Below are 11,881 nucleotides of genomic sequence, written 5' to 3'. Positions count from 1 at the left end.
AGGTGGATTTCCTTTATTCTTTACATCTAGAAGATCTATGGAGTCACAAGTTAGGGAATAGGTGTTATCTATTAGGAGCAGGGCTGGGAGCCCCTTCTTTGCCCCTAAGTCCTCTGCAGAAATGAATGGAGCATGTGTTTATGGATCCTCTAGAGGCCAGGCCCATTTCAAGGAATTGTCTTCACTAAGGATTGTCTTAATTTTTTTTTCACAAACTGTTGAGAGAGAGAGAGAGAGAGAGAGAGAGAGAGAGAGAGAGAGAGAGAGAGAGAGAGAGAGAGAGAGAGAAGAAGAAGAAGAAGAAGAAGAAGAAGAAGAAGAAGAAGAAGAAGAAGAAGAAGAAGAAGAAGAAGAAGAGAGGGAGGGAGGGAGGGGGAGGGGAGGGGGAGGGGGAGGAGGAGGAGGAGATTTCCAGACCTAATATCACGTGAATACAACTGCACCACCAAAAGAAGCCAATTGAGGCAGTAGTAGTCACCTCCCTTCTTCCCTACCTTCCAACAAAGCCTGGAAATTAAGGGCTGGAGGATTTACACCTGGGCCAGTAGGTGGGGCAAGTAAGGCACCCCTTTAGATTCCTATAAAATTGATGGAGTCTCGGAGCCTGGAGTCAACTGCTTGGCGTGGCTGCGATTCTGAGCTCTGCTATCTGCATCTGAATCGCACATTCATCAGCATGGACACCAGGAATGCACCGAAACTCCTGTGGCTAGCAGCAAGAACTCTGCTGATGCCTAACACTCTGGACATGCGTACCCTACAGCAGCTGCCTGTGGAGTTGTTCCCAGTGCTTTTCTTGATGGCCTTTTACTATGATTCCTGGGAGAATCTGACGATTTTGACGCTGACCTGGCCCTTCACCCGCCTCCCTCTCGGGACTCTGATGAGGACACCACACCTGAAAACTATGCAAGCTGTACTGGAAGGGATGTATCAACTCCCTTCATATAGGATTCGCCCCCGAAGATGGAAACTTAAAGTGCTTGATTTGGGAACTAGGCCTCAGAACTTCTGGCAGGTATGGGCTGGATTCACAGACGATGGCTACCTACCAGAAACCAGGCAGATCTGTCAAAGACCACACAATGTAAGGCAAAGAAAAAAAGTGCTCTTGCAGGTGTTGGTGGACCTGTGCTTTGAGGATTCAATACCAGACGTAGAAAGACCCAGCATCTATCGTTGGGTAAATGGGAGAAATGGGTGGCGAAAGGTAGGTAGTACAAGAATACATGTTTCAAATTTCTCTCCAATTCTGTTGAGGGGAATATTGGAAGAAACGGACCTGAAAGTTACCCAGAATCTGAAAGTGCACTGTACTGAAAATGAGGCCACCATAGATACTATTTTTGATTTTGTGGGCAAGATGAAAAACCTTCAGGAACTCTGTCTCGTCAACCTCGGAGACCCTGGCAGGTTGAAGGATAGAGAAAGGGTTGTCTTCAACTTGTGCCGAAAGATTAAAAAGCTAAAGTTCCTCCAACATCTCTCTATAGACGACGTATTCTTCCTGAAGGACAACCTGGGCCTTATATGCAGGTGAGAAGACTCATTACTGTTACAGCAAGCATGAATGGGCTTCTGCTGTTTGCCAAACCCTTTTGTTTGTTGGTTTGTTTTATTCTCCAGTGAGAGTTTGAACTGAACTCAGGGCCTAGGCACTGTTGGTGACTTTTCTGCTCAAACTGTGGCTCTACTATTTGAGCCACAGCTCCACTTCTGGCTTTTTGGTGATTAACTGGAGATTAGACTTTTGTCTTTCCTGCCTGAGATGACTTCAAACTTTAATCCCAGCAACTATGAGGTAGATCACAGGCACCAGGCACCCAGTGCCAACGGTAATTTAACAATGCTTATGATGGGCATTCCAATGTCAACAAATTGCTTTGTTTCTACTCCATCCTGAAGCAAATTCTCAGACAAACACCCACCAAGAGCAGAGGATTAAATTGGGATAGATGGTCTGGAAAGTGGTACCATGTTAGAAAGCTAGCTGATTTTGGATTCAGCTTTAGTAAGGATGGGCTTGTAATTTCTTCCCTAGGAAGCATATGTGAGTTTAGCTGATGAGAAATAGGAAAGAAAGAAAAGAGGATACTGAAGAAGAGAAAGCACCCACATCTGCTATTATAATATATAAGCTCGGTGGAAAAGACAGCATTGACTTTAATTCAACACCTGTGATAAGTTGTTTTGAGTTCCAGAGAGGGTAATGAATAAGTGGGAAATGCATGGTTCTAGGCTTGAAGATAGGCAGAAACTATGATAAACTGGGACAGATGCTGTGTAGAGAACGCAGGTGTGTGAGCGCTACCTACGAGCAACCAGGTGCTATCACTATGTCTTGTACATGGCTCCCATTGGTTTTATCTTGACAGAGCTATAATACTCTGTGTGTGTGTGTGTGTGTGTGTGTGTGTGTGTGTGTGTGTGTGTGTGTGTGACGGAGAGAGACGGAGAGAGAGTGTGTACTGGGGCTTGAACTCGGGCCTTGGGCGTTATCCTTTAGCTTTTTTTCACTCAAGATTAGCTTGTCACCACTTGAGTCCCAGCTCCACTTGAAGCTCTTTGGAGATAGTGTCATGCACTTTATTATCTGGCCTGGTTTGCAATGGGTTCCTCTTGAGTAGTTAAGAGGTCAGGCACCACCCACAGGCACCCAGCAGAGTTGTAAGACTCTGATAGTGAAGGAAAAGACCTGTACAGATTGTGGACCCACATGGTTACAGTAAAATGAAAGGTCTCAACCTAAAACGACCAGTCCCTGCTGCACACAACATTCTCGGTGCTGACCAGCTACTGGTTAGCATGATCTTGGTTCAAAGATTTGTCTCTTCTTAGCGTCATTCCTGTCCATCCTCTACTCTACCACAATTGGACAGAACTAACTGTCTGGATTCTCCTTAGGTCCCTGGATTCCTCTTTGGAGACGCTGATATTATCTAACTGTGAACTTACAGAAACGGATTGGAACCACTTGGATTTGTCCTTATGTACCAGAAAGCTAAAAGAGCTGAGAATGCATCACATCGATCTGTCCACATTGAGTTTTGCACCCTTACGAGCTCTGCTATACCGAGTTTCAGACACTCTTACAACGCTAGTGTTGGAGGAGTGTGAGATTACAGATTCCCACATGAATGAAATTCTGCCTATCCTGAGCTACTGCCAGCAGCTCACCGAAATTAGCTTCTATGGAAACACCTTTTCCACATCTGTCCTGAAAGACTTGCTATCGCAAACTGCTGATATGAGCCACTTAAGCCTGGAGTTGTATCCTGCCCCACAGGAGAGCTATTATGCAGATGGCACTCTCCGCCTGAATGCCACTACCCAACTTTTTCCTCAGCTTAAGAGTCATCTAAGAGCTATTCGGCAGCCAAAGATTGCCTTGTTGTATAGTAACAGCTGTCCACAATGTGGGAAGGACTATATCTATCATCTGTAGGCCTGCCTAGGGCAGGGTTGGATATAACTGCCCAGTTGGATGGAACTATTGAAAATTGTTCCTCAGGGAACTTGGAAATGAAAGCAAAGACTCACACGAGACCACAGGAGTCACGATTCACAGTGCTGCTCCATTTGAGTGGAAAGAGGAAAGGAGGGATGGATACAGCAGCAGCATAGATGGATTCCAGGGGGATAGGTTGGCTTGGGAAATTGTGGGACCTCTGGGGAATTGTGGGGCCTTTGGGGATCTTCAGGAGTCAGAAATTTGATCTCCATTTCTGGACATACATTTCTGCTTGAAGTACATAAGGGTGTCACTCTGGCATGGGTGGACATAGGAATTAAGGGAACCTCAGTGCAAGCCAACGAGTGTCCTTTGTAGTCAATTATCTTGGCTTCCAAGTGAGTGATCAGGAAGTTTAATGAGTATAGGAAAGGAAACGGCCTGATACATAGGTTTTGGAGGGCCATGGGCATATCTGTGTTGGCTGGGCAAAAGGGAAGACCAAAGGGAAGGGTGTTGGAATAGAGAATAAATATTTCTGTGCAGTGATTTTCTTAGGGGTTTGCCACCTTTTGGTAGGCTACCTGTTACCCAGGCCTCCAGTAAACACGTAGATGTTTCTCTTTTGGGTTAAGGGAATTTGCTCAAAAGAATTGGTAGTGAGTATATATAATTTTTTTTTACTGTTCTGATCTTGTAGCTTTGCTATGGGAATCCCTAAAACTAGTTATAATTCTGCAATGTGCCTTTTATGATATAACTTTCCTCTAGGTAGCAATAAAATAGTTTTGGGAAATTGCAAAGAGTAGGATTTGAGATGCTAACTTGAAGACAACTGATGTTTTCTGATTTTCTTCCGGAAAGGAATTTTCCTAGCACATATGTCAAACAGCCCTTATCTGATAGCCTTCAAGGGTCATTCTGTTTGCAGGAAGGAAAGTTAGCAAAATGCAGAACTGAGTCACTTCTCTAAAAGTCTTGGGCCAAATAGTTACTTATTTTGTAAATGACTAGGCATAAATGTAGAATCTGTAAATACAGAATCTGTAAATGGGGAATCTAGAATCTGTAAATGTAGAATCTGAAAATGGGGAATCTGGGAATCTAGAGTATAGTTTTCTACACATTTGTTATCAAAAAACCCAATTAGAGCAACTTTGACAAAGATGTACTTTATATAACAAAGCTGTTTTTGTCATCTGTGTCCTTTACCTACGAGCTTTGAAATCTAACAACTGATCTTATACCGGGTATTTTTCAGTGTAGTGGCTGGGGTAACAATTGTTTTACTATATACTGTAGAGAACCCTATCCTGTTTTGTGACTTGGAACTGGAGGGGTAGATTGAGCCTTTTATCAAACCTTTTGTCTTCAATCAAATAGCAATTAGCCCCTCATCTTTCATCTTTCCTTCTTCAAACACAAACAAAGAAAAAGTAAAGAGTCAGACTGGAGGCTCAGAAGCAGGAGGCTGAATTTACTTGCTGATTTAAATTTGAATCCAGCAAGCTGAGAAAATCCTTTCTAAAACTATAGACCATAGGTTTTCAATAGCCCATTCCACTCCAATTAGTCCAAATCTACAGTTTAGAATGTGAGGAAAATTTTCCCCAAATCCTAGAGGCCAAGGGACATGGTTAGCTCTTAGCTCTCAAATTCCTAGTCAGTTCTTAACATTCTTAGTCTGATGGTTACTCACAGCGTATTTCAAATATATCTTCTGGGCTTAAACGATGTTTTTAAAGATGGAGTTTAGATTAGTGCTAAAGGAAAACTTACTGTTGTATTTGTATTGACTAATAATATTAATAATACATATGATTTTAAATTAATACATATGATTTTAACATTACTATTCTTTTTAAAACCCTGAATTAGGTTTCCTTTGCTGCTTTGGAGTTAAGGTTGTCTTTGGTAATACACTGGGAATTTCAGTTTATACTTATTTCCAAAATCCAGGTGCAGTTTTTTTTTGGAGGAAAGGAATACATTGGTGATTTAGTCAACTAAAGAAAATGAAATCTGTTGGGCTGGGAGTTTGGCCTAGTGGTTAAAGTGCTTGCCTAGCATCCACAAAGACCCAGGTTCGATTCCTTGGTACCACATACATAGAAAAAAGCTGGAAGTGGTGCTGAGGCTCAAGTGGTAGTGCTCTAGCCTTGAGAAAGTCCAAGGACAGTGCTCAGGCCCTGAGCTCAAGCCCAGGACTGGCCAAAAAAAAAAAGAAAATGAAATCTGTCACTCCTGAATGGTAACTGAACTAATAAGGCTTATTCAATTCATTGGTATTTACTGAGTTCATCAGTCCTTTCACATGGCTCTCTTGCATTTTGTAGACACATAATTGCCTTGAACACCATTGAACAATGTCCTGGTCCTCTAACCACCATGGCCCAACCAAATTGGCAACACATGGTCATACTTTCCCATGAATTCATCCAAAGAATGGCATTTTCATCCTTTTGTTTTCCCCACTTGGTGTAGGTAGAAGTAGAAAGCAAACTTTGCTTCCTGGTAGAAATTCTCCAGGTTTAGCACTCATCAAGGAGCTTATCGTTTTTCTTTCATTCTAAGAAGTATCAGTCTCCTTCATTTTCCTAAAATAGATAAACTTACAAATTTTTTCTTACAAATGCTACATGGATTATGTGCATACTTCAGCGTCAAGATGGTAATGGTTGATATTGCTTCAAAATAGATTGAAGAATCTGGTGGAAATGTGACTTTGGGTATTTCACCTCAGTAAGTAAGATTAGATTATAGCAGAATTCAAGCCTGCTGAAGGCTACTAGCACTAAGAAAATATAAGGCAATTTGCTACCTGAGAATTTTTCTCATTGCATCAATCTGTTTTCTTTTTTTAAATTGACATTTGTAAAGTTTTGTTTTTTAAAGATCAAGTGTGGAGAATCACCATCTATTCTGGAAGCTAAGATCTGAGGATTGTGGTTCAAAGCCAGATCAAATGGAGACTATCTCTAACCAGCAAAAAAAGCCAGAAGTAAATTTATAGTTCAAGTGGTAGAGCACCAGTCTTGAATTGAAAAGATGAGTACAAGGCCTTGAGTTGAAGCCTGCCCCCACTCTCTGTCTCTGTCTCTCTGTCTCTGTCTGTCTGTCTGTCTGTCTGTCTCTCTCTCTCTCTCTCTCTCTCTGTCTCTCTCTCTCTCTCACACACACACACACTCCTTTAAAAAAGTTAAGAGCCAAGCGTGGTGGCTCACACCTGTAATCCTAGCTACTCAGGAGGCTGAAATATGAGGATATCGGTTCAAAGCCAGCTCGGGCACTAAAGTCCATGAAACTTTTCTCCAATTGACTAGAAAACTGGAAGTGGTGTTGTGGCTCAAGGGATAGGGTGGTAGCCTTGAGCTAAAGAGCTCAGAGACAATGCCCAGGCCCAGAGTTCAAGCCCCACAACTGACAAAAAAAACTTAAGTACAAAATTAAGACAGTTCAGTTTTGCCTAGAATCAGACTTGTTCCCAGTTTTGGATGACAGGCCCCTCCAGCATGGGCTTTGGATACATAAACCTCCAACCCTAATGTCTCTCCAGCAATTTTCTGATCATTCAAACACAGAAGTTGGGAGGTGGGTGGGAAGAATTGGCTTAAATTACTTAGGAAGCACTTATTTTCAATAAAAAACTCTGAAAGCCAAAATCTGGCCACAGCCTTTTCTTCAGGGTAAAGCTAATGGAGTCACCACTTGAATATCTTTTGAGTTTTATGTGTTTAGCTAGTAATTTCCAGGTCAGTAACTCATTTTCTTACTGGGAAACACATTCAGGAAGTCTTTTGAGCTCATAGCTCCCTCAGAACATTGGCCCAAGTCTCTAGTTTTATTCCCAGACTTGTATACGACATGAGAATACAAAAACAGATTTGGAGTAGAGGTAGGCATTGTCTTGGATTGAGACAGACCACAGAGTAAACACAAAGCACCTTGAAATGTAGAAGCTGCTCCCACCTAGCATCTCAGAACTCTTATCTAATTCAGGAACTCAACTTCCATGGATGGAACTAAACACAGGAGGCATGTCCACAGCAGTTAGAAAAGTACAGAAAGAAATCCAAATATGCTGGAAGAAAAGTATAACAGGAAATGACTGAAGTGCCAGGGTCAAGTGAAAGCATAAAACTAAACTTTTAAGGCAACACAACTGGTTTCCAATTGTGTTGTCTTTGTTAAAAGCCAGGTAACCCCTAGGGAATAGGGCTGTGTTCTCAAAAATAAGTACTTCAGATAGTATAAGGTATGCTTTTCTTTTTATCCACCTACACCCAGCTTGTGTGGAAGCTCCTCCTGGTATCTGCCAGGCATACTGCTCAAAGCCTGGATTGCATGGCGTGCTCAAACAGAGCGCCTCCTCAATTAGTGTACTCACTGTCAGAGCCTGGTGTTGTTGATGCTTGTCTCTAGTGGGGCTTCTATCCAGCATAAATACATAAATTACAACTGCATTTATTAGACTGTTGCACAGTCCAAATATACTCTACAAAAGAGGGAGTAGTGACTTCCACCTCGAAGTTAATACACAGTTGAAGCCAGGCTTCCTTGGGCATTAAAATAAAATCATGATGATGGCAAACACCACGAAAACTTAAACAGGCTTACATCATATCTTCTAGGAATTAGGTATGGGAGGTCATAAGAGTTGTTTATTTTTTATAAAAATATTTTTTTGTAAAAGGAAAAGATACTTTTGTAATTTTTTCTAAAACGTAAAAAAAAAAAAACATAGGTGTAAGCCAGCTTTCCATAAAGGAACAGTAACTATTTGTGACACTGGGAGACCTAGCAAGTCTAGTTCATAACTCTTAACACTGTGGTTTTAACAGAAAACAACTACATGAAAAATACCTAATACATTTTGAGTATGGTCATGTTCTAATAGCACATTATGGATATTAAGATTTCACCTCATATAATTTTCATCTGTCATGAAATGTAATTATTTCACGTTTCCCCACCTGTTACTTTGCAGAGTATACCCACAGGAAGGTGGCCAGCCCTGACATCAACTGAAATGGTAGATTCCAAGGAAAGACAGTACAAGGAGAAAAGAGGGGGAAATGTGGAGTTACACTAACCACATTCTGAATTTTCTGTAAGATGTTTTCCCAGCTCAATTTTTTTTTTCTGGCTAGGGAACTACAGATTCTTCTAGGGTTCACCAACACTACTGAGGGCATAGCCTAGCAGCAGACCTATTATCCACCTAATTACACAGCCCACGCCCATCTCTACATTAACTTCTCATATTCTAAGCTAGTATTTCTTCTGCACCAGAAACCAGGCATTGAGACCATCCTAACAGTCCACAGCCCTCTGGAATTATTCACACCTGAATTTTTATTTTTATTTTTTTGCCAGTCCTGGGTCTTGAACTCAAGACCTGAGCATTATTCTGAGGCTTTCCTCAAGTCTAGAACTCTATCACTTGAGCCACAGCACCACTTCCAACTTTTTCTGTGTATACAGTACTGAGGAATCGAACCTAGGTCTTCATGCATGCTAGGAAAGCACTCTACCACTAGGCCAAACTCCCAGCCCCTTATTTTATTTTTTATTTAGTGCAACCTTTTCTTTCCCTTAAAGCCTCCCACAGACCATGAACCAGCTTTTCTTCTCATTTCTGCCTCTCCATCCCTACTAGTTTTTTCCTGTGGTCCTGCATGGCATACCATACCATGCCCTTCTCTCCAGACATGTTAAGTAATAGAAACTAAGGGGAAGAAGGGTAAAATGTTTGATATATTTGGCAGGGAAGAAAAAGTGGCAGATGTAATATATAGCACATCTTAAGGCTTCTTGTTCCTATAATGACTCTGGCATGTTAATATGTTTCTTCTTCCTATAATACTGTGAGGCCCTCTTAAACATTTCTTCCCATAATTCCCTATGTACAGAATACTTTCAACCAATGAAAAGAGCAGGGGAAGTGCGTGTATAAACTTTGGAGCAATCAGTGATAAGCCTGGGGGAGGAGCTGTGGGAAGAGCCTTATACCACAGTAACTGCTCTCTGAGAAGATTCTAGTTCCTCTCTGGGGCCCCTCTCCCAATTCAGGCTCTTGCTACTTTCCTCTCATGGGTGGCATATATATACATATTTTAACTTTCAAATGAATTTAACCTGTTTAATTTTTTAATGGGCAGAGAAAAGTAGTCTGTTTCTGTTAATGGCATCAAAACCTTCCACTGGTCCTTTCTTATGGAATTACTCAGTGACCTCATTAGTTAAAATCTCTGGGAAACAAAAGATACAGGAGAGTCTATACTCTAAGTGGGATGCAGGCCCAAAAGTTTCAGTATCATCTGGGCCTCTTCATTCCAGTGTTACAGTTCTATACTCTGTAAGTAAATGAAATCCCCAGGCAATGTGCAAGGATATTGAAGTCTCACATGTCCTGGTGGTTTAAAATCTAGACTCTGGAAGTAGAAAGTTCAAACCCTTGTGTCTCATTAGTTATGTGGACATGAATGACTTATCTATCTATCCAAAAACTATGGATGACAATCACATTATCTGTGATTAAATATTTGGAAAGTACCTAGAATTTACTATCAAGTGTTTAATGTGATTTCTTTTAGAAAATAAATACCCTTGCACATACTCTTAAAAGCTACTTTCTCCCATGAGATGACATTCTGAGCCAGTCACAGGAAATGGAACTCCTGTGATTCTGTGGCCACCCACCCAACATGCCCAGCCATAACCACAAAGAAGGACAGCACACTTCCTAGCAGCAGAGTGGGAGTTATATTGATGGTTATCAAAGGACAAGTTGGAGACACTTTAGACCCCTTGCAGAGATACAGAGCACACACACACATGCTTGGTTCTGGCAACCATAGTTTGAGGTTTCCAGATACAGCTCTGTTTTGAATATGGTGTTTCGCTTTATCATTAGCACTGATTACTACTCTACAGTTTCTCCTAGAATCAGGATACATAATGGCTGTTTGCAGAGCAACTATACATCTAGTTAGGTGTTTAGCAAGATGAACTATTTCACAAGTAGATCCATCGTTTGTCTCCACATCAACATCTCTATCAGCTGTTCTGTTCACTTGCTTATGGTGAGGAGGTCATTTTTCCAATTAACTCTTTGTTTATAGGTTTAGTCACCAACAGACTCCAAAAAGCAACCATAAAAGTTAGTCTGATAAGGAAAATGAAATTGTAATCATGACAGGTTCTTTTTAACCTTTACAGTCACAACATTTAAATTTACAAAGAAAAAAAAACAGGCGTTATGGAAAACTAAGTAACAAAAAACTACAAAACAAAAGTACATCTGTAGAACACAGTGGTCAGTTCATTGTAAACAGCTCCAGAAAGGTAAAGAGAACCAAAGGTCCTTCTAGCTTGGTTGGTACGCAATCCAATGACAAACTCTGCTTTTTTTCTTTTGATCTTTTTTTTTTTTCTTCCTAGTGGCTATTTTCCTACCACAGTGTTAAGCTCCATTCTTATATTAAATAATTTATATGGGTAAAAAGGAGTTTGCTAACCAGCAGCCAACTCAAAACTTTATAGGAAGAGGGAGGAGAGGAATTTACAACACAACACACACTAAAGGAAATCCATGGCAGGTATCAAACCAGTCTTTCTTCTATCTGGCAACAGCTAGAGCTCAGGTCCAGGATCTAAGCAGAGGGGGATTTTTCCCCTCCCTCCTCTCCTTTTTTTTTTTTCATTTAAATTAACAAAGAAACATGGGCTTCCTAAGAGCCAGTGCTCAGCGGGGTAAGTCCCATTAGCAGCAAACGTTCAACCAAATAAACAAAGCACACACACACACACACACACACACACACACACACACACACACACACACACAAAAGAAAACTCCATCCAGGTGCAGAGCTGTGATTCACATGGAAATTCCAAAAGATGAATCATGTCAGAGCCGGGATCATTAGAGGATTCTTTCTCAAGTGTCTTCAGTGAACATTTCAGTCTCACAAAATCTTGAGTCAATCTGTCAGCTGTGGGAAATGAGTTTCCCATCTGTTCTGCAGTGGGCTTGCTTGCTTTGTTGCCCAGAGATCTCCCAGGGCTAAGCCAGTCTTCATGGTCTGTCCTAGTATGGAGATGCCAGAAAACAAAGGCCAGCCTCTCTTCTTGGTTTGCACCATGCAGCAGCAACAGCAACAAACAGCTTCTGTATGTTAAACTCTGCCTAACAGGCTGGACCTGTAAGAAAAAGAAGACCATGTAAGACCCATGGCAGCTTTTGGGTTCAGGATCTAGCTGCTTTCTTTAGTATCACACGTTGTCTTTTCTAAGTTTTAAATTTCATTTTACATAGGTAAAACAAAAAAGGGGAAGAGAGTGGTATATACATGTAGAAGACTGTAGTCCTGTTCAGCCAAAACAGATGCATTAGGTCCTATGCAAAATATAAAACTAAAGCAAAGT

General features: G+C 41.2%; 2 protein-coding genes across 4 annotated transcripts in view; one reads left to right on the top strand and one right to left on the bottom strand.

Annotated features, from left to right (window-relative positions):
* Nucleotides 1-589: 589 nt before the first annotated feature.
* On the top strand, nucleotides 590-3,716 carry LOC150055536 (PRAME family member 12-like). Its single transcript, XM_090343972.1, has 3 exons — nucleotides 590-1,536; nucleotides 2,905-3,393; nucleotides 3,512-3,716. The coding sequence occupies exons 1-3, from the start codon at nucleotides 590-592 to the stop codon at nucleotides 3,714-3,716; spliced, it is 1,641 nt and encodes a 546-aa protein (XP_090200098.1).
* Nucleotides 3,717-10,197: 6,481 nt separating this feature from the next.
* Nucleotides 10,198-11,881, bottom strand: part of Rasgef1b (RasGEF domain family member 1B) — a 537,873-nt gene continuing 536,189 nt past the window's right edge. For all 3 annotated transcript variants that reach the window (XM_090343353.1, XM_090343354.1, XM_090343355.1), the window contains one exon: nucleotides 10,198-11,656. In XM_090343353.1, coding sequence (XP_090199479.1) covers nucleotides 11,632-11,656 — 25 coding nt within the window. In that variant the 3' untranslated portion in view covers nucleotides 10,198-11,631. The remainder of the gene's footprint in view (nucleotides 11,657-11,881) is intronic.

The sequence above is a fragment of the Megascapheus bottae genome, chromosome 13, assembly GCF_031878675.1.
Source record: "Megascapheus bottae isolate mThoBot1 chromosome 13, mThoBot2.hap1, whole genome shotgun sequence".
Lineage (NCBI taxonomy): Eukaryota > Metazoa > Chordata > Mammalia > Rodentia > Geomyidae > Megascapheus > Megascapheus bottae.
Note: the sequence above shows the minus strand (reverse complement) of the source record. Positions and strands in the feature narration are given on the sequence as shown.